Below are 21,241 nucleotides of genomic sequence, written 5' to 3' on the forward strand. Positions count from 1 at the left end.
GATATTGGCTGGCTCGCACACTACCTTCCACATCCTAATGACTTAACCATCCACTGGGTACTATAGAGGTGCAAATTGTTCTTATCAGCTTCTTGTAACTTGAACAATCTAATTCACTATTTTTCTCCCCCACCTCCCACCCCCGTTCCCTTATTTATCCTTGGATCTGGACTTTTAATACTGCAGTCATGTGAAGAAGTGGGTTGTGCCCACAAAAGCTCATATCACCATCTACATGTTTTGTTAGTCTTTAAGGTGCTGCTAGATTATTAGTAGTTTAATTTTTTTGGTAGTTCTAAGTGTGATGTCTGGCAGAGTGCCTTTGACTAGTGTGAACTTGATTGTCTTGTTGCTGAAGCTGGACTTCAGTGGGGGCAAAAGAGAACAGAAAGATGTTGAAGAAATGAAATTCTGTTTCTTCTCCTATAGGGAAACAATCCTCTTAAAGCTAGTGATGTTTTCTATAAAGGAAGGGTGTGAACGTTCTTGTCTTATTTGCTTCCTTCTCTTGTCTTTGGTGGTCCCTTGCCATCAATGTGCAGGAGCCTCTATCCGTGAGATGCAGCAAAGTGGGGAGCACTGTCTTCTTTGGGGAGGTGGGGCAAGTGGGGACTGAAGCAGTCCCTGCTCACACCAGTTCCCACTGTGGCGCTTCAGCGTTTGAAATGTATAAGAGCCCCATGTTTCAAAAGCATAAGCGCCCCAGAGATCACAGGGCCAGTGGGGACTTAAGCAGTCCCACAGAGCTCTTCTCCATTTCAAAGGCTGAAGTGCCATAGTGGGAACATGCAGTGGGAACATGGAGTCAGGGGGACTGCTTGAATCCCGCTAGCCTCATGCTTTCTGTAGAACCCGCCCTCTCCCCCATTGGTTCACTGAGAGGCAGCAGCTTAAAAGCAGGTTCCTCCCACCAGTGTCTCCCGGGGAGGCTGTTGTCGAACAGGGGTTGCTGGACTCGGCATGAGCCAGGACCGAGCAGTCCCGGCTCACGCTGATTGCTGTGCTTCTGCATTTTAAATGTAGTAAGAGCCCATTGGCTCTTACTACATTTAAAATGCAGAGCTGCAGCATGGGTGGCACCTGGAGCCAGCATGAGCTGGGATTGCTCAGTCCCAGCTCAAGCCAGCTCCTGAAGCTACCCCCGCTGTGGCTCTGCAGAGTTGTCCTATCAACTAATCGTATAGGTGATACAAATTGTATCGACTATACGATTAGTCTGATCTACACTAAGGATGTTAAAATGTGGTTAAGACCTTTACTGTGCTAGAACCAGCTCTCTCCTGCACAGGGAGTTATGCCAGCCATATAGTTACTGAGGCTGCTCAGGATTTCTCTGCCTTCATTATTCAAATTGGTCACAGTGAGATTTTCTACAATAGGCAATATTTTTCCTAATTTGGGAAACTGAATATTCCCAAATTTTGAGCTGCCTCAAAACAAAGTAGCTGCCCCAGTAAACAAAGTTTGCATAATTTTCTGTATCTCTCATAATGTGTACTGTTTTATGTTGTTATCGTTGTGCCTTCCCATAGAGATCTTTTGTTTTACATTGAATGTATTAAACTTAGAGAAAAATTTACCATAACATGAGTCACAGATAGCGGTCATAAAAATAAGACAAATACAACGACTGTAATATAATGAGCTACTGTACATTGAATCATAGAATCATAGGGGTGGAAGAGACCTCAGGAGGGCATCGAGTCCAGACCCTCGCCCAAAGCAGGACCACTCCCAACTAAATCATCCCAGCCAGGACTTTGTCAAGCCGAGACTTAAAAACTTCTAGGTATCCTTCATATTGGCCTTTAACTTGTATGTGTGGTAAATTTAATATAATTCAGATTAATCCTAATTAGCTACTAGAGGTATGACAATTGTTTTTGTTTTGTTTTTGCTCGATAAGAAAGTGTATTACAGATGATATCTTTGTGGTAAAGATAGGACTGTTTGGTGATGTATAAAGAGAAAAATAGATAGTAATGTTAGCGTATAGAAGTTCAAACGGTTAACTGATAAGCTTGGGTTATCCAAATGACTACATGTACACATACCTCAAGCCGGCTCCCCATGCATGCTGGTTCCTGTGGAGCCTCCTGTCCCCTTGCTGCCTCTCACAGAGCCAGCAGCACAGGGAGCAAGTAGAATCTGGTGCTCGGGGGAGCCATCTTAAAAGCCGGCTCCCCACAAGCACCGGATCTCAGGAGCTGCCTGCCTCCCCCCACCCTTGGACTGCTGTCTCTGTATCAGAGGCTGCAGTGCAGTGGGGGAAAGGAGCAGGTGAGGTTGCATAGCAGCATTTGTTTGTGGGGAGCTTAGGCCCCTTTCAGACAGGAGATTCTGCTGCCCAGCTTTGCTGCCTCTATATCAGAAGCAGCAGCAGGGGGTGGCAGGTGGGAGTTGGTCTGGTAAGGAGCCAATTTTTAGACCTAATCCCCTCACAGATGCTCCTTTTTAAGTGTTCAACAGCAAGAAAAGGTATGGTTTATATTCAAAATAAGGCTTTTTCAGCAGAACTTGCAACATAGTTTGACATTTGGCCACATTGTGAGAGGTACTTGGCATTCTCCACTTCTGTTTGTTTGTGCTAGCATGTGTGTGCTCATTAATATCTGAACTAATGGCTCAGTGCATTAGTAATAGTTAAATTGCATTGTTCTGAATACAGTTTTGAAAGTATATAATATGGTTCATTTGGCACAGAGAGATCTCCAATTCTGGCATTCAGACTTCTGACATTTAGGATGTTAAATTCTATTATATTGATGTACTTAATTCACTTTCCCTTTCTTATTAGTATAGAAGTTGTTCACAATCAGTCACAATGAATCTTTTATTTTTTCTTATGTTTCTAGGATGTGTGCTGTATTTGGTGGAATCTATTGTCTTCGCCATTCAGTTAAGTGCCTTGTAGTGGACAAAGAATCTGGACGGTAAGGGTAATACTGCACATGTAACCTTTTTGCACAAAACACAGTTTTATAATGCTGAAGTCTATTTTAAAAAATTATTCTTCAAACATCCTCCTTGGTATTAAAGAACACATCAACCTTGATTATAAGTAATTTGTGTATAGGTCCTCCAGAACAAGGAAAGTGGGTCTAGAATATAGAAACTAAATTAATTTCCCTGTGATATTACTACAGCTCCTGATCACCCAAGCTTGGAAGACAAATCATTTCAGCTGCCGGGGGGCTGGTGATGAGTGATGTTAGTTTTCCTTGTGGCCTTACCTACTCTAATTGATTTTCGTCAGGTGACAACAAAGCCCTCTGTTATTGAATTTTTAAAAATGGAGCTCACCTAAAGACTCATCAGATTAATCTTTGCTGATAATGCATGTCACTCTGAGAGAAAAGATTTTAATGAGTTTTTAGGTAGATTGTTGTCATAAACTATGCTGCCCTCTTATCCCAGAATAAATTCTTGTACAGTGGTATCTGGCCTACAGGAAAGTTTGAAGTTGAGTGAAGAAAAATCATTCCATATTTTGTTTCTTGCATTGACATTGCTTGCACTTCTGATTGCCATAGTTTCCATTATATGTACATTGACCATATGTCCTGGACAGTCCTGATTTTAAATACTCTGCTCTGGTGTCCCCATCAAGTAATGAAATGTCCCAAAAAGCCATGCCAGATCTGGCTTGTGGGAAAGAAGCAAGCCAGAAATAGCTTGGTGCACTGCCATTTTCCTTCCTCCGGCTGGGACAGCCTTGCAGGAGCGCACCCTGTTGCGGTGCAACTGCAACAGCCTCCCTCCCTCCCCCACACAGAGCATGTAGGTGGCTCCTTTAGTGCTTTGCTTCTTTACCCCCCTCCTACCTCCACATCCTGTGCCCCCAGCGTGCTCACTGGCAGGGCAGCCATGCTAGGACTCGCAGCCCTCTGAGAGCAGTGCTGGAGTGAAGAGGGGCCGGAGGGGGGCAGACTCATTTCCCTGCCTGGACCAGCCCTTTGCTGCAGCTCACCCCTCATCTGCAGGCTGTGGCTCCGGGCTTGGGGCAGGCAGAGCCCAGGGCTGGTTTGAACCCAGTGGGCACAGCCCATGGGGAGCAGCATGGTGCAGCCCGGGCTCTGGCGTCCCACCCAGCCCCGATCTGCAGGGCAGCCCTAGCCCCGCGCCCTCTCAGAATAGGAGGCAGAGCCTGTAGTGTGCAGGAATGGGGGTCATTAACTACTTAGCTCCTGGGAGCTGCCCGCCCAGGCCAGGCAGAGGCTGTCCCAGGGACATGGAGCTCAGTGCAGGGTCTTGCTGGGCTGCCCTGGCCCCTACTCCATGCTGTGCGCGTGCCTATCCCGTCCTGCTCCTCCTCTCTGCAGGAAACGAGCTGAGCTGAGCTCCCACCTCACGTGCCACAGAAAATCAGCTTGTGTACCACTTATGGCACACGTGCTGTATGTTGCCGATCCCTGGTTTAGTATATGAATAGAAATTAACAAACTCACTTATTGCCAGTTGCACCACATGTTGGATTCTTTCAGGTTAGTTTTCACAGTTATACAGAATCATACCATGTGGTGCTTAGATATGCACCAATTATTTGTGGGCCACAGAATTTCTGGAAACAAAGTTTCCAGTTTCGGTGCTAACTACTCTGTAACTGATTCAACAGTACTAATTGTGTAACAGACTTTAGCAAACTTTAGTCCATGGACCAATGGTAATTTACAGAGGGCTGACTGATCCTGTGGTGCAGATTCTTTTCCTTGTTACTAGCCACTTCCGCATCCTTCCAGGAACTTTCAGATTAAAGCCTTGTGTACATGTAAATGAGGAGGAGAAGCTCACATAGGTATTGCTAAACAAGAAATGGAAGTGAGAAAACAAAAATCACTTTGAGGAGCAAGGGGTTACGATTCCCAGTTACCTAAAGGAGAGCAGTATTCAGGAGGGACAAGAAACAGGTGACTGGGCAAAATATAAGAAGTATAATATGTGTAGAGCACTGCAAATCCCTGGATATCTGCTTTATATCCACGGGAGAGAATCATAAAACTGGAAGAGACTTCAGGAGGTCATCAAGTCCAGCCACCTGCCCAAGGCAGGACCAATCCCAACTAAATCAACCCAGCCAGTGCCCTGTCAGGCCGAGACATAAAAGCCTCCAGGGATGGAGATTCCACTACCTCCCTAGGTAACCCATTCCAGTACTTCACCACCGTCCTAGTGAAATAGTTTTTCCTAATGTCCAACCTAGACCTTTCCAACTGTAACTTGAGACCATTGCTCCTTGTTCTGCCATCCGTCACTACTGAGAACTGCCTCTCTCCATCCTCTTTGGAACCTCCCCTCAAGAAATTGAAGGCTTCTATCAAATCCCCCCCTCACTCTTCTCTTCTGCAGACTAAACAAACACAAATCCCTCAGCCTCTTCTCATAGGTCATGTGCTCCAGCCCCCTAATCATTGTGGTCACTCTCCGCTGGACCCTCTTCAATGTCTCCACGTCCTTTCTATAGTGGAGGGCCCAGAACTGGACACAATACTCCAGGTATGGCCTCACCAGAGCCAAATAAAGGAGAATAATCACTTCTCTAGATCTGCTGGCAGTGCTCCTTCTAATGCACCCTAGTATGCCATTAGCCTTCTTGGCTACGAGGGCACAGCGTTGATTCATATCCGGCTTCTCATCCAGTGTAACCTCCAGGTCCTTTTGTGCAGAACTGCTGCTTAGCAATTCGGTCCCCAGCCTGTAACACTGCTTGGGATTCTTCCTTCCAAAGTGCAGGACTCTACACTTGTCCTTGTTGAACCTCATCAGATTTCTTTTGGCCCAGTCCTCTAAAATGTCTAGTTCACTCTGGACCCTATCGCTGCCATCCCAACGTATCTACCTCTACCCCTAGTTTAGTGTCATCCGCGGACTTGCTGAGAGTGCAATCCATCCCCTCATCCAGCTCATTAATAAAAATTTTGAACAAAACTGGCCCTACAACTCATGCTTGTGGTACTCCACTAAAAACTGACCACCAACCTGACATCAAGCCGTTGATCACTACCCGTTGGGCTGGACAGTCTAGCCAGCATTTTATCCATCTTACAGTCCATTTATCCAATCCATACTCCCTTAACTTGCTGTCAAGAATGTTGTGGGAGACCGTATCAAAAGCTTTGCTGAAGTCAAGGTATATCACATACACTGACATATCCACAGTCATCTATTCTACCTCATCATAGAAGCTAATCAAATTGGTCAGGCATGACTTGCCTTTCATTAATCCATGTTGACTATTCCTGATAACTTTTCCCTCTTCCAAGTGCCTCAAAATGGATTCCTTGAGGATCCCATCCATGATTTTTCCGGGGACTGAGGTAAGGCTGACAGGTCTGTAGTTCCCTGGATTTCCCTTCTTCCTTTTTTTAAAGGTGGGCACTACATTTGTCTTTTTCCAATCATCCGGGATCTCTCCTGATCTCCACGAGTTTTGAAAGATAATGGCCAAAGGCTCTGCAATGACATTTGCCAACCCCCTCAGTACCCTCAGATGCATTAAATCTGGACCCATGGGTTTGTTTATGTCTAGCTTTTCTAAATAGTTACTAACTTTTTCTTTCCCCACATCTGTCACTAGGTTACCTCCTTCATCCAGTAAGGGCCCCACACCCTCTCTGATCACCCTCTTATTGCTAGCATACCTGTAGAAACCTTTCTTGTTACCCTTCACATCCCTTGCTAGCTGCAATTGCAATTGTGCTTTTACTTTCCTGATAACTCCTGTGCATTCTCGAGTAATATATTTATACTCCTCCCTAATCATCTGTCCAATTTTCCACTTTTTGTAAGCTTCCTTTTTGTGTTTAAGCTCACCATGGATATCCCCGGTAAACCAATCTGGTCACCTACCATATTGGCTTTTCTTATTGAACATTGGGATGGTTTCTTCCTGTGCCTTCAATAAGGCTTCTTTAAAATACTCCAGCTCTCCTGGACTCCTTTCCTCTTCATGTAAGCATCCCAGGGAATCCTGCCCATCAGTTCTGTGAGGGAGTCAAAGTCTGCTTTTCTGAAGTCTAGGGTGTGTATTTTGCTACTCTCCTTTCTTGCTTTGGTCAGGATCCTGAAATCTACCATCCCATGAACGCTGCTTCCCAGGTTGTCACCCATTTCTACTTCCCCTACTAGTTCCTCCCTGTTTGTGAGCAGCAGATCAAGCTGCGCTTGGCCCCCTGGTCAGTTCCTATAGCACTTGTACCAAGAAGTCCTCTTGTTGTTACTTACAGTCCACAACTCAGACCCCTCCAACGCACCATACACAATCTACAACCCATCCTGGAAAATGATCCCTCACTCTCAGATGCCTTGGGAGAAAAACCTATCCTTGCTTACAGACAATCCCCTAACCTGAAACATATACTTTCTGATAACCATGCCACACAACCACATCATAAGCTCCAGGAACCCGTCCCTGCAACCAGAAAAGATGCCAACTATGCCCACATATCTACACTGACAAATTCATTACTGGAGCAAACAACACAAGCCATAAAATCAAAAGATCATTTGACTGCTCATCTAGTAATTTCATCTATGCCATGAAATGCCAACAGTGCCCCTCTACTATATATTGGTCAAACTGGACGTTCTCTATGGGAAATAATCAGTGGACATAAATCGGATATATGTAAGGAAAATACTCAGAAGCCAGTGGCAGAACATTTCTGTTTCCCTAACCATAATCTCACAGATCTGAAGGTGGCAATCTTGTCACAGGCCAGCTGCTCAAGCCAAATACACAGGGAAAGCTTGGAATTACAATACATATGCAAATTCAATTCAGTTACTCATGGACTTAATCAAGATATGGGGTGGTGGACCCTTTATCACTGAAGGTGCTAACAGCTTTCTGAATGGTATCCTTACCAGTCTATCCACTGACTTTGATCTTTATCTACTCAGGTTTAGCACCCTTTCTCCTGATACTTTATGTATAGAGGTAGGGGGGTGGGCAACAGAGCATCTTTCTCTCCCCCTGCCCCTTCCCTTCTCCTATTTATTTCGAGTTTTCTTATCCCCTAGTCATAACTCTGGTCTTCTGAAGAAGTGGGCTGTGCCCACGAAAGCTCATGATACCTTCTACCTGTTTTGTTAGTCTATAAAGTGCTACCAGACCATTGGATTGTTTGTGTACTGCTATATTGGTCTCCCAACAGATGTCAGGGTGACTGAAGTCCACCATGGAAACCAGGGGCTGAGATCTGGAAACTTCTCTCAGTTGTCCGAAGAAAGCCTCGTCTACCTCTTCCACCTGATCTGGTGGTGTACATCAGACCCCAACCACAACATCACCCCTCTTCCTTCCACCGCTAAACTTTACCCATCAACAGGCTTTTCATGGTTTATATACAGGCAGTCCCCGGGTTACGTACAAGATAGGGACTGTAGGTTTGTTCTTAAGTTGAATCTGTATGTAAGTCGGAACTGGCATCCAGATTCAGCCGCTGCTGAATCTGACCAGCAGTGGCTGAATCAGGATGCTTGGGGCAGAACAGCTGGGGTGCTGCCCGGTTGGTCCCGTAGCGCCCAGAGCGGCGCTACGGGACCAACTGGCAGCGTCCCAGCTGCTGTACCACAGGTGTCTGGAGCAAAGCCACGGAGCACGGGGGCAGCGGGACAGCCCAGACGCGCCGTGGCTGTCCTGCTGCCCTCGGGCTCCGTGGCTTTGCTCTGCTTTGCTCCCCGTCCCCCGGGTCTGCAGACCAGGGGGACAGGGAGCAAAGCGGCGGAACACGCGGGCAAACTCCCTCCTTCACCAAACTCCCTCTCAGACTTCACAGAGTCTCTTGCACCCCATTCCCTTATCCCATGTGCCCTTCTGCACTGAATCTCCATCTTAGACCGCGCACCTCCTCCACAGGAAAGTGCAACCCTTGACCACTTTCCAAAATCTTAGAATGGTCCCTTACCCAAAAATATTGCCTATCCCTGATCTAAGTAGTACAAATACAAATCTGGTCTGATAATCAATCTTATTTTTTTCCTCTCGTCTTCTGTACAGTATCCAATGCTGTGGTATCAAACTAATTAGGTCTAAAGGTCCAAATTCTATGTTTAATTTTGGTCTGTGGGTTTGTGTTATAATTTGGACTACATACCTCCTATTGGTGTCAGAAGGAAGCTAGTACATAGATATGGCCTTTGTGTAGTTACTAACGTTTTAGATATTATAGTAATCTTTTCATACCTTTTTGTCAGATTTAGTATTGCTCAGTGAGAAAACATTTCTACTTTTTCTAGGAATACCACTCTTTCTGCCCTTTGTTTTCTTACTTTTTTTTGTGCCTCCTCTTTTCTTCTGTGCAGAAGCTCTACTCCTCATTTTTCTGTGGCTTCATTTTCACTTCCTTCCTATGCTAGTCACTTAAATGATTTGCAATGGAAAAGCTAATGTTGATATTGATGTTTCATTATTGGGCTTTCATGTCAATGGTCCAGTGACAGTAATATAGGGCAGAAAAGTTCACACCTCTTAGCCTTAGTTCCATGCTGCATGCACACTGAGGAAGACAGTGTATTGGTTGAATATGCTTTATTTACATCTGAGTAGTACAAATGTATACATATTATACTGAATTTTGTAAATATAGAACCATAGAACCATAGAACTGGAAGAGACCTCAGAAGGTCATCAAGTCCAGCCCCCTGCTCTAGGCAGGACCAATTCCAACTAAATCAACCCGGCCAGGGCTTTGTCAAGCCGAGACTTAAACACCTCTAGGGATAGACTCCACTACTTCCCTAGGTAACCCATTCCAGTGCTTCACCACCCTCCTAGTGAAATAGTTTTTTCTAATATCCAACCTGGACCTCTCCCACCACAACTTGAGACCATTGCTCCTTGTTCTACCATCTGTCACTACTGAGAACAGCCTCTCTCCATCCTCTTTGGAACCTCCCTTCAGGAAGTTGAAGGCTGCTATCAAATCCCCCCTCACTCTTCGCTTCTGCAGACTAAACAGACCCAATTCCCTCAGCCTCTTCTCGTAGGTCATATGCTCCAGCCCCCTAATCATTTTGGTTGCCCTCCGCTGGACCCTTTCCAATGCGTCCACGTCCTTTTTGTAGTGGGGGCCTAGAACTGGACACAATACTCACAGGGCTCATATATACATACCACAGAGGCTAGATCCAACCAACAGGATTCATGTTTTATTCCTATGTTATAATGTATAATTTAGGGAAGACACTTTTTTTGTATAATGAATTTTTAAAAATCATTCTCAAATCTCTGTTTTCCAACTATTTCGTTAATGTTCTCTGTGTCTTATCCTATTGTAGTCATGCACTAGAGAGATAGTAATCTGTTTCTGGTAGATTTTGTAATAGATCAGTGATTCTCAAAGTGGTCCATGGACCACTCTGAGAGAGCTGCTACCGGGTCGCTCCAGTTTCTTTACTTCACCGGCTACATGGCCACAGAGCCTTGTGGCTCCCATGGGCTGCCATTTGCAGCCAAGTGGAACCACGGGAAGCAGTGTGACTTGGACTTCTGCTTCCCGTAGCTCCCCTTGGTTGCAAATGGCGAACCGCAGCCCATGGGAACCACGAGGCTCCATGGCTGCAGAGCTGTTAAGTAAACAAAGCGAAGCGACCTGGTAGCGGACCACTTTGAGAAACATTGTACTTGATACAAGCCGTTCAAGAGATGTTGTGTTTACCCACTACAAGTTACTCCAAGTTGCCACCAGCAAAGTGGTCATTCAAAGAACAAAGAATAAAATGGATTTGGCATTGAAGTGTAATAAAGTGCTTTTATTAGCTGGTTGGCTATCATGTGACATGGCCAACAGCTCAGAAAGTTGATATGAATAGCAAAGTTGATCCTGTTTGTCATACTGGTTTAAGGATACACATGGAGGAGCCTCTCTGTCACTAAAACAAGTTCTCAAGCCACTACCCGCCTTTTCTGAAGCATATGTAACATACAGCTTATCAGTGGAGGGTCGATAAAGAGCAATAGTACCCAATAAAATTCTATCTTCACTAGATTATTGTCCACCTATTACATTCAAGAAAGCCATTCTATTATATAATTGTTAAATATAGCCCTTTACATGTAGTTTGTCATATATAAACCATCATAATAATATGAACAGAAGAAAGCTAAAATCTTTTTGTCATAGTTCTTCCAAGGCTTGAATAATGCAACTAAGAGGTTTTTCACTGTAGCTATGTATCTTTGTTTGAAAAGGTGTAGTATAAATAAGTATTTCTGCTTCAATTAAACATAAGCAAAGAAAGGAAGAAAAAAGCTAAAAATTACATACATAGGTAATTTAATATGAATCACCAATTTTTAAAAGGGTTTAATTACTTAAAAGATACCATGTTGCTAGAACTTGACATAACTCTGGTGTTGGTTAATGTGGCAAAGCTCCTATGAAAACTTGGTGGGTCCTGCGCTTCCTGGCGGATTTTCTTGTTTCAGAAGCTCACAGCACCCCATAGATTTAGGCACCACACCAAGAGCTTTAGTTTGCTGTTTGCTGAGCTCTTTTAATCATTGGCCAACGTATAGCAAAATGGAAAATAAACTCCACAGTCCTTTTCTCCAAGTGGAAATGTGGAGGTGGGTGTTGAGAGGGAACAGCCCACAGCCCTGTAATAGTAGCTGCCTGTGTGAATCCCCAAAACCTGCTATAAGACAGCTCCAAGACCTGTGGGCTACTTCCCCACACCTTCCCTAGCACTTTCCTTCTCTCTGGTTTGTCCGCCTTGTGTTCAGTTGTCGCCTTTCCTCCTACTCCCAGCAACATCCTTCTCTGTCCTCTCAGCTACTCGTATGCCCCAACTGTAGGCAAAGCTTCTTTTATAGCCAGTCTGAACTGGTTTTCTTATTTACCCCCAGGTGTCCTAATTAGCCTAAGGTGGCCTGACTCTGCAGGCCTGGTCAATTAGCCCCCGGTGTCCACTGCCCGTGATTGCCTCTGCTGGTTCTAAACCAGTCCTGCCCTCTTACTCTGGGAACAGAGATCTCCTCAGTCTGAGACTTATACCTGTATATTGCCTCTCCACAACTTTCTTATAGCCTTCTGCTCTGTCCCTGTCAATCCTTACTCTTGTCTTCTGCCCTTGCACCCCTCACTTCTTCAGGAGGAATGTGTGGGGTGAGGGGGCTGCTGCTGTGGCAGGCAGGCCTTGGCTGTTTTTCATTCTGGAACAGGCCCCCTCTTTTTCTTCTCTCCTGTGGTTTGCAGGCAACTTCCTCCCCCCTCACCTCAGCTACCTGTTGAGGCTGCTGGATCTGGGGATGAGTAGGAGCCTCTGCTGCCCTACCTCTGGGCGGGGAAGTAGGGAGGATCTCCTCTTACAACTTCGTGGGGTTCTACCCAGACTCTATCCTCTTTAGTGCTGAAGGCCTGGACTCCACCACTCCTGCTGCTGCTCCCCCTGAGGCAGAGGAGGTAAGAGGGCTGCTTTAGGGCAGCTCCTATGGTCCTTTCTCCCCACAGCTTGCTCTGTGGTGGAGGTGCTGTAAGCAGTTTGTAAGAGGCCCACTCTCCATCTCGGTCCCTAGGTTGTGGCTAGTGCAGCTCTTGTGGGGCGCTGAGAGTGGGGTGTGGATCACCTCCCCCCGGTTTCCCTATGCTGTATTTCTGCTGCTGCTGCCACCAATACTGCTGCTTCCTCCCTAGCCTCAGTTGCTGCAGGGGCCTTTTTCCATTCTTGGCCCCACTGCTTGACCTCCTCCCCCTTTTGCTCTGCTGGGCCCTGCAGCAGGTACTGGGGGGTTGCAACTTAGGTGCCTGCTGGCACACTTGTCCTCTCCCCATCCTCAATGTCTAGCTGCCCTCTCCCCCCCTTTTAGCAGCAGGCCCTCTCTCTCCACTGCCTCCTCCCCATCTTTTTCCTGTGTGCCCATGCTCCCATTTTCTCTTGTTTGGCACCTAAGCCTCCCTTTCTTTCCTAGTTACCCTCCCCCAATACACAGTTTCACTTCCTCCTGTTGATACTTTTAGTTCAGGCATTGGCTCCCACGAGGCGTTTTTTGTTTCTCCCGCTCCCAGCACATCTGGGGCTATTCTCCCACTGCCACTGCCGTTACTGTCAGGAATTTCAGGTTCCCAGCTTTCCTGTTAGTCGCAGGGCCCATAGGGGATCTGGCCAGAAGATGTTAGGGGGCCTGAGGCCCCAACGCCCAATGTGCTGAAGGGCGAGATGTGTGGTTTCTTGGGGTATGTCTACACTACCCCGCTAGTTCGAACTAGCGGGGTAATGTATGCATACCGCACTTGCAAATGAAGCCCGGGATTTGAATTTCCCGGGCTTCATTTGCATAAGCGGGGCGCCGCCATTTTTAAAACCCCGCTCGTTCGAACCCCGTGCAGCGCAGCTACACGGGGCACGAACTAGGTAGTTCGAATTAGGCTTCCTAGTTCGAACTACCGTTACTCCTCATGGAATGAGGAGTAGCGGTAGTTCGAACTAGGAAGCCTAGTTCGAACTACCTAGTTCGTGCCCCATGTAGCCACGCTGCACGGGGGTCGAACGAGCGGGGTTTTAAAAATGGCGGCGCCCCGCTTATGCAAATGAAGCCCGGGAAATTCAAATCCCGGGCTTCATTTGCAAGTGCAGTATGCCTACATTACCCTCCTAGTTCGAAATAGGAGGGTAGTGTAGACATACCCTTGGAGCCATGGATGTCTTTCAAGAACAAAGTGGCTCTCGCCCTTCAGCACTGAGGAGACTTCCATCCCATCCTCTGGACCATAAGGGCCATTTTAGGGGTGTGTAAAGGGACTGGGCGGCAGGAGGCTGCAGCCTACTGGCAGACCCACAGCTTTTGTGATGCCCTGCTTACATTTAGGTACAGTCAGTTTTCTGCAGTGCCCAATAGGGACTGCCCACATACCTGCCAGCGAGGATCTTTCCCAGCCCTCTCAATGCTGCTGTTCATCCTTGCCGCTCTGAACACCTGGTGCTGTAGGCTAGGTCTCTGCAGGTGTTAGATGCTCTCTTTCCTTCAGGAGGTGGGGTACTCTGCCTTTTTCTACAGGAGACCCACACTTTTCCAGCTGCCGAGGCTAGCCGGCAGCTGGAGTGAGGGGACAGGTTCTGTTTCAGCTATCTGTCAGCCCGTGAATCCCGAGTGGTGCCCCTGTTCTCCCCGAACCTACAGCCTGAGTTTCTGGGGACTGCTGAGTTGTGCACGTTTGCCTGCTGCACCTCTGGGTTTGTGTGGAGGGGCGGACATTAAATCTTGTTAACATCTAAGCCCGGACGTCCGGCCTGGAGAGGCTCCGCTTCTTCAGCAGGCATCGGCCTTCCTCGGCTCTCTGAATCCTCGTGAGTGCCTGGTCCTGAGTTGGGGTTTCAGTTGCACCCTCGAGGAACGGGACTTCACAGGGACCGAGCAGTGCCAGGCCACCGCAGACATCCTCAGGGAGATAATAGAGCAATACTCCCTGGTGGTCGTCTGGTGTGACCACCACCCGGAAAGGGACCCTGCTCCTGGTACTTTCCTTTGTCATTTGGCATTCACCTTTGTCTGGGTGGTGGGTCAATGGTCATTTCACTCTTGATTGGACTGCATTTATATTTCTCGTTATCACCTTTCTCAGGCCCACTCTTCTAGGATTTGGCCAGCCCTGTTCTCGGGCTACCACTTGGTGGCCGTGACAGCCTCTCTCTCCTCGGAAGGAGTGCGGCCTACCTACTGGCATTTCAACAATAGCTTGCTGGAGGATGTGGGCTTCATAGCGTCTTTCTGGGAGTCCTGGCTGGCCTGGCATGGGCAGCAGTGCACCTTTCCCTTGGCACAGCAGTGGTGGGATGTGGGGAAAGTGTGCATGTGGCTCTTCTGCAGTGACTACACCCTGGGGACCAGCCGGCGGCAGGATGCAGCAATAGGAACAGGAGGTTTTAGATCTAGAGAGGTGTCTGGCCACTTGCCCTGGAGATCCATCTCTCTGTGGAAAGTACCAGGAGAAGCGGAAGGAACTCAGGGCTGTCGACCACCTTCGGGCCCGGGGTGCCTTTGTTCGTTCTTGCATCCATTTACTCCAGGAGCTGAATCACGATACTCACTTCTTCTATGCCCTGTAGACAAAGAGGAGGGCTAAAAAACTTCTGGCAGAGGACGGCATGCTCCTCCCCATGGATCCGGTGGAGATGTGCGAGAGGGCTCGAGCCTTTCTATGCCTCCCTTTTCTTTCTGGATCTGACTGACACCAACACCCATAGAGATCTCTGGAATGATCTCCCAACCGTCAGCCTGGGTGACTGGGACTGCTGAGAGCTGCCTTTCTCTCTCTGGTCGAGTTCTCAGAAGCCCTCCGTCTCATGACCACCAATAAGTTCATGAGCATGGTCGGGCTGACCATGGAGTTCTACCGTGTGTTGTGGGATGTCCTTGGTCCTGACCTTGCTAGTGTCTGAGCTGAGTCCTTGGAGAGCAGGGTCCTCCTTTTATCGTGCAGCCGGTCCCCTTTCGAACCGCACCAAAGAGTCACCTGTACACACTCATGCTTCACATTCTTCACTTCCCCACCCTCATGTCCTGCACAGATACCAAGTGGCAGGACCACTTACCACCAACATGGTGGGTAGCCCTGGTGGGCCAGTCTTTACTCCACCTTTGGTTCCGCGGCCCGCTGGGAACATCAGCTGGAGAATCCTCCACAGTGCTGTGAGCACGGGTGTGTACTTGGTGTATTTCACTCCTGTTCCCAACACTTGCCCCTTCTATGGCATGAGGGAGTCCCTGGCGCATGTTTATCTTGAGTGTGCCAGGTTACAGCCCCTTTTTTGGCTCTTCCAGAACCTCTAGTTGAGGTTTTGGCTGCACTTCTCCCCTCACCTATTAATTTATGCATATCCCATCCGTGGCTCCACAAAGTTGCAGGACCTCCTCCTTAACCTCCTCCTGACTATAGCCAAGATGGTAATCTACAAGATGTGGCATAGTGGGAGTGCTTTCTGCTCTGTAACCCGGGGTTTCCCCACGCTGTGATGTGTGATTCCCACTGATTCGCCCACATGTGTATTGGCCCAGACATCTAGTCCCAGCCTTTGCAGATAGCACTGCTCTTCCCAGGGGGAGAGACAAAGGAAGGGAGGCGGAGATGGCCACCTGGCCGGGGGGCAGGCCCTGTGATCTGGGCAATTTTTAGCTGGAAAACCATGAAGAGAACAGACTAAGCAGAGTGCTGAGCTGCCAGCTTCTAACTCCTTATGTCCACATCACATCTATGCTGTGCTGTATCCTGGAAAAGCAATAAACCCTCTCTATTCTACTTGCTGGCGGACTCTCATCTTGCTGGAGATAGGGTGCAGGATCGGGGGGATCCCCGACGCACCGCCACACAAGACCAGGGAGCAGAGGTTGACTGAGGGAGGGGCCTGCGACTGTGGGACCTATTTCTGCTCCTGTATCCATTCACGCATCCTGGTAGAGTTCCACTGGGTGGCGTCTGCTAGCTCTCTTGAGACCTTCGAGGGGCAGTGGGTGCTATCTGGGTTCTCTGTTTGTTGTCCACATTCGGCTACATTGTTTTGACCCTATGACCTCCAAACCCATCCCTATTTTTTCTTTGTCCCCAGTAATCAATTGGTGTGCTGGGCTCTGTGGACCCTCCCCATAGTCTGGGAGACTCACCTCCCAGAATTGAATAGGACTACTTTTTTATAGCCTTCTGTTGTGACCCTGTCACATGAATGAACTTGAAAGAGCATCATGGTGTTTGCACTAAAAGAAATGAAAAGTGAATTTCATTACTATTAACCTTTCATTATCTTTTTGCTTTTAATTCCTGTATACTAAATAGAGATTGTTCATTTGGCTTAACTTGGTAAGATTTAAGGTATTTTAATTTACATCAAGTATATTTGAAGTATGGCTCCATTAAAAATAATTGCTAACATTTTAAGTTGAGTCTACTTTAAATGTGTTTCTACTAAAATAATTCTGTCCCAAACCTGAAGAGATGTGACAAATTAAAATTTATATTTCTATAATAAAAAGAAATAGCAAACACTGTAATTTACATATCTTTCCTGAAATATTGCATACTGGCTTTGTCAGTGCTGGTAAGTCCATTTCAAGGATGTCGCCCTTAGTCCATTAGTTTGGATAATGAGCCCTATAAAGTACATTTATAACTCATGGCATTGCAAGGATATGGCTTCTAATTTTCATCCTTTTATCTAGGCACATTGAAAGAAGGTCAATGGAGGGCTCTATATGATTCATTGTCCCAACGCATATCAGATGACAGAGACCTGATAATGTCAGTGCATAAATGTTTTCTTATTGGGTAGCAGCACTTGACAGAAATCTTCTCATGATTATTCTTTAAAGTGAAGTATAAACTCATTGTGCTTCTTTCTTCTTTTAATATCTCTTTTCTGTTTAAAATTTTATCAGACATATGACTTGATAGCTATTCCTGAGTAAAAGAGAGAACAACACTTAGCAGGAAAATAAAAAGGCTATATAGTTGCTTTTGCTGGCTTTGAGTGATGACATTTAATGAACCTTTCCCCTCCAGAATGTTTGGGGGAATGTGGGATACTTGTTCATAAACAATAAAAAAGATTATAAGCGGATATGAATAGTGCCAGCTTAACTTACTTGTTTATTAGCAGTATTTAAATGAGCACTTTAGAATGATCACATTTAAAAAAATTAAAGTAACAAATGAAATACATGTTGAGTTGCATGATTTACAGTTTATGTGTGTGGTATTTCATGTTTAAATGCGATAAGAAAAATATTAAGCTAGTTTTAGATATTTAATATTTATTTTTAAATTAAATGGCTATAATGTGCATGGAAGTTGCTGAATTTAGATTGAGTTAGAATGTTAGATGGGTAGTATGGAAATGACATATAATTATGAAATTAGCATTAATAGATTTTATCAGTCTCTTGTACACTTGCTGCCACTTAGTTTTTGCTACCATTCCAACTAAATCGTGAGTCTATTCTACCTGTATTTCTCTTCTGTCACTCATTTCAAGCGCTACATAAAATATAGGGATTAAATCCTTGTGCCATTGAAGACAATACCAACACTACCAACTCCTTAGGATTTCATCTTTTGTGAGATGTTCAGGTTAGATTACTGTGTGAAAGTGACTGATAACTAAATAAAAGTATTTATTCTTAATTTGTAATCGGATATTTTGTTGGTAGATAAGTAATTGCATCTGACGAAGTGGGTCTTTGCCCACGAAAGCTTATGCTCCTACACTTCAGTTAGTCTGTAAGGTGCCACAGGACTCCTCGTCGCTAATACAAACAAAGTGGCATAATATCAAAGAATATTTAACCATGTACAAGAGTGAACCCTGTTAGGGATTCTCTTACGTTGATACAAAAAACAGGACTATGTAGCCCTTTAAAGACTAACAAGATGGTTTATTAGGTGTTGAGCTTTTGTGGGCCAGACCCACTTCCTCAGATCAAATTGTGGAAAAAAATTGGCATGACCATATATACCAAAGGGATACAATCAAAAAAAGCGAACACATATAAAAAGGACAAATCAAATTTCAGAACAGAGGGGGGATGAGGAGGGGAGGTAATGTCTGTGAGCTAATGACATTAGAGGTGATCACTTCTTATGTTGATCACATTCCAAAATATGCTCCATTGAGGCAACTGATTTCTGTCATTTGGGTAGCCAATTCAGAAAGGCTTCACTCTGCTGAGTAGGAGATGTTTTGCACATCAGACCAATACTATTTCATCAAACTTTTGAATTTTCTATACAAAAAGTGATCTGACATTATAGAAAACCTTAACAATCCTTTTGAGAATCCAGGATGAAACCTTAAAGATCTTTGTAATATTGAAGGGAGAGGGTAGAAAGATAGGAAGGAAAAAACTGTTGAATGCACATCCTGCTTAAAGCTGAGCTAATAACAGCAATCATTAAGAAGAATATTCTTTGAAATTGTAGTCTTGGATAGTGTATTCGACTTCTCAGCTTTGAGAAAATACAAACAATGAAACATAATGTGGCTTCAAACCATGTCAGTAGTGGCAATTCTAATTATTGCCCATGCAGCACTAAAATAACTGAAGAACTGTTCTCCTGCATTACCCTTGCTATGCTTGGTAAAGAGCACAAGGAAAGCTACCGAACATGTATGTCAATGGACGTTGCTTATAAAAAAAAAAATCCAAACTTAAAAAATAGTTACACTCAGCAATTAAAGAACAAAATATTGTTACAAACACCGGTCAGGTCCCAAAGGTGCCGGACTAGAGAAGTTCAACCTGTAATTTCCAATACTTTGAGATCCTTATACTCCACTTGTGTAATATTTCAATAAAATAGCTAAACTTCAGCACATATTCCCCACTATTTTAGCTTCCTGCGCCACTATTCTTGTTACATATTTTGGATTTTGCACTCAGTTTTTGGCCCTGATAAGTACAGAAACATGATTTTGTTGCATTATACTTTGACATCAGATATGAAAAATTGCTATACCCTCAGATAGTGCCAGACAGTAGTATCACAATTTTTTTTGATAGCATCTGTTTTTTTACTTAGTAAATGAGTGATTTGGAGACTAATATCAATGAAGTTTCCTAGAAAATAACTAGTGTGGAAGGATTTCACAAAAAGATAGGTAGAGCTTATGTCATAGAGGCTAAATCTGTTTCATCTACCGATGTGCTCTAGGTCTTTTTTGTAAATTAAATTTTTCATTATTTTTATGTTATAGTAGTATGTACATGCAACACCTAACATCAAAGCTTATTATGCTGTGCTCTGAATGTAGAGATAAGAGACAATATGATAGTCTAAATGCTGGGCTGCTTAATTCTTTCTATATCCATATGTAGTACAGTGCACTGTAGAGTACATACACTGCAAACCCTGGTGACATAGCAATAAAAAGCAGTGTAAACTGCAAGGCAGTGCTCAGATGAGTACAGGCATCGTATGTGCCCAAGCGGTACCTCCCCCATCCATATTGCTGTTTTTAGCAGTGTACAGGCAGTCCCCGGGTTACATCAATCCGACTTACGTTGGATCCCTAGTTACAAACGGGGGGGGTGCACCTAGTGCGGGGAGCTTCCCCCACTGTCGCCGCCTCCGGTGGCACGGGGGGCACCCCCTCCTGCAGCAGACCAGGGAGACGCAGAGCAGCTTTTCTCGCTGCGGAGGACGCGGGTCTGCTGGGGGGAAGAAGACACCAGCCAAAAGGGGGCACTCCAGAGCGGAAAAATTAATTTCCTAGGGAACAGCAGGAGCAGCAGGCAGTGAGACCCATTGTGTTACAGTCCCCACCTTGGAAGCAACAGCACTAGAGCTGCAAGTATCTTGTTAGCGTCACGTGAAATTAACAAGTCCCTTCCAGCCTGGCAGAGGTGAAGCTGAAAAATTACCCAGTTGTGTGGGTGGGCAAGAATGGGGAGGAGCAGGAGAGAAGGGAAGAGGGGATAAGCCCCAACCCCACACCCTGGCAGGAGCGGAGCAGGGTAAGCCCTGAGGGGATGGGTCTGGTTGCAAAGTGGGTGCGTGGACAATGAGGTCCCACCTGTGGGACCCACTCCTGTTCCCAACACAGAATTTTTCTTTAAAATTAATCCTGTGGATAAATTCACACACACACTTCACAGGAAGGGATTTCCATTTTCTGCTCAGCAGAATACAACAACAGCTTTGATTGTATCAATATTTCACTGCTCTCCAATGACTATTGATTACACTTAATACCCATTTCACTGAACCATCTGTAGCAAATTCTATTTGGAACAGTAATATGCATTGAATAAACTTTTTTTAGTTATAAAAAACAAAGATTCTGACTATTAAATGAATAACTGGGATCTTTCAGGTACCCCAAAAGGAAGATTTGGATATAGAATGAAACACTGAAACTTATGATCAATTTTTAATTAAAATATCAACCAAAAAAACCTTCATATCAAAACAGGATGTGTTTTTCTTAGAATAAGGAAGTTGTATGAGAATCAGGGTCTTTTCCACCTAACTCCAGCTCCCCGTCCGTCCCCCAAAATATGTACCAGTTCCGACTTACATACAAATTCAACTTAAGAACAAACCTACAGTCCCTATCTTGTACGTAACCCGGGGACTGCCTGTATTATCCTGCTGCTTTCCCCCACAAGAACTTGTCACTGCTGTATGTACACATCACAGTGTGGACCCAGCTGATAAATCTCTATGTATCCTGCATGCTGCTACTAGTGTACAGAAGACCTTAGAGAAATTCTTAATATTAGATTTTCAAATATGTGCCTGAAGCAAATTTGTCT

At 45.4% G+C, this 21,241-nt stretch overlaps 1 protein-coding gene across 3 annotated transcripts in view; it reads left to right on the top strand.

Moving 5' to 3' along the window:
- Positions 1-21,241, top strand: part of CHM (CHM Rab escort protein) — a 232,045-nt gene that overhangs the window by 146,445 nt on the left and 64,359 nt on the right. For 2 of the 3 annotated variants that reach the window (XM_075940754.1, XM_075940752.1), the window contains exon 9: positions 2,856-2,933. The exons of the other annotated variant lie outside the window; for it this stretch is intronic. In XM_075940754.1, coding sequence (XP_075796869.1) covers positions 2,856-2,933 — 78 coding nt within the window. The remainder of the gene's footprint in view (positions 1-2,855; positions 2,934-21,241) is intronic. 3 annotated transcript variants of the gene reach the window in all.

Source organism: Pelodiscus sinensis, chromosome 13 (assembly GCF_049634645.1).
Source record: "Pelodiscus sinensis isolate JC-2024 chromosome 13, ASM4963464v1, whole genome shotgun sequence".
NCBI lineage: Eukaryota > Metazoa > Chordata > Testudines > Trionychidae > Pelodiscus > Pelodiscus sinensis.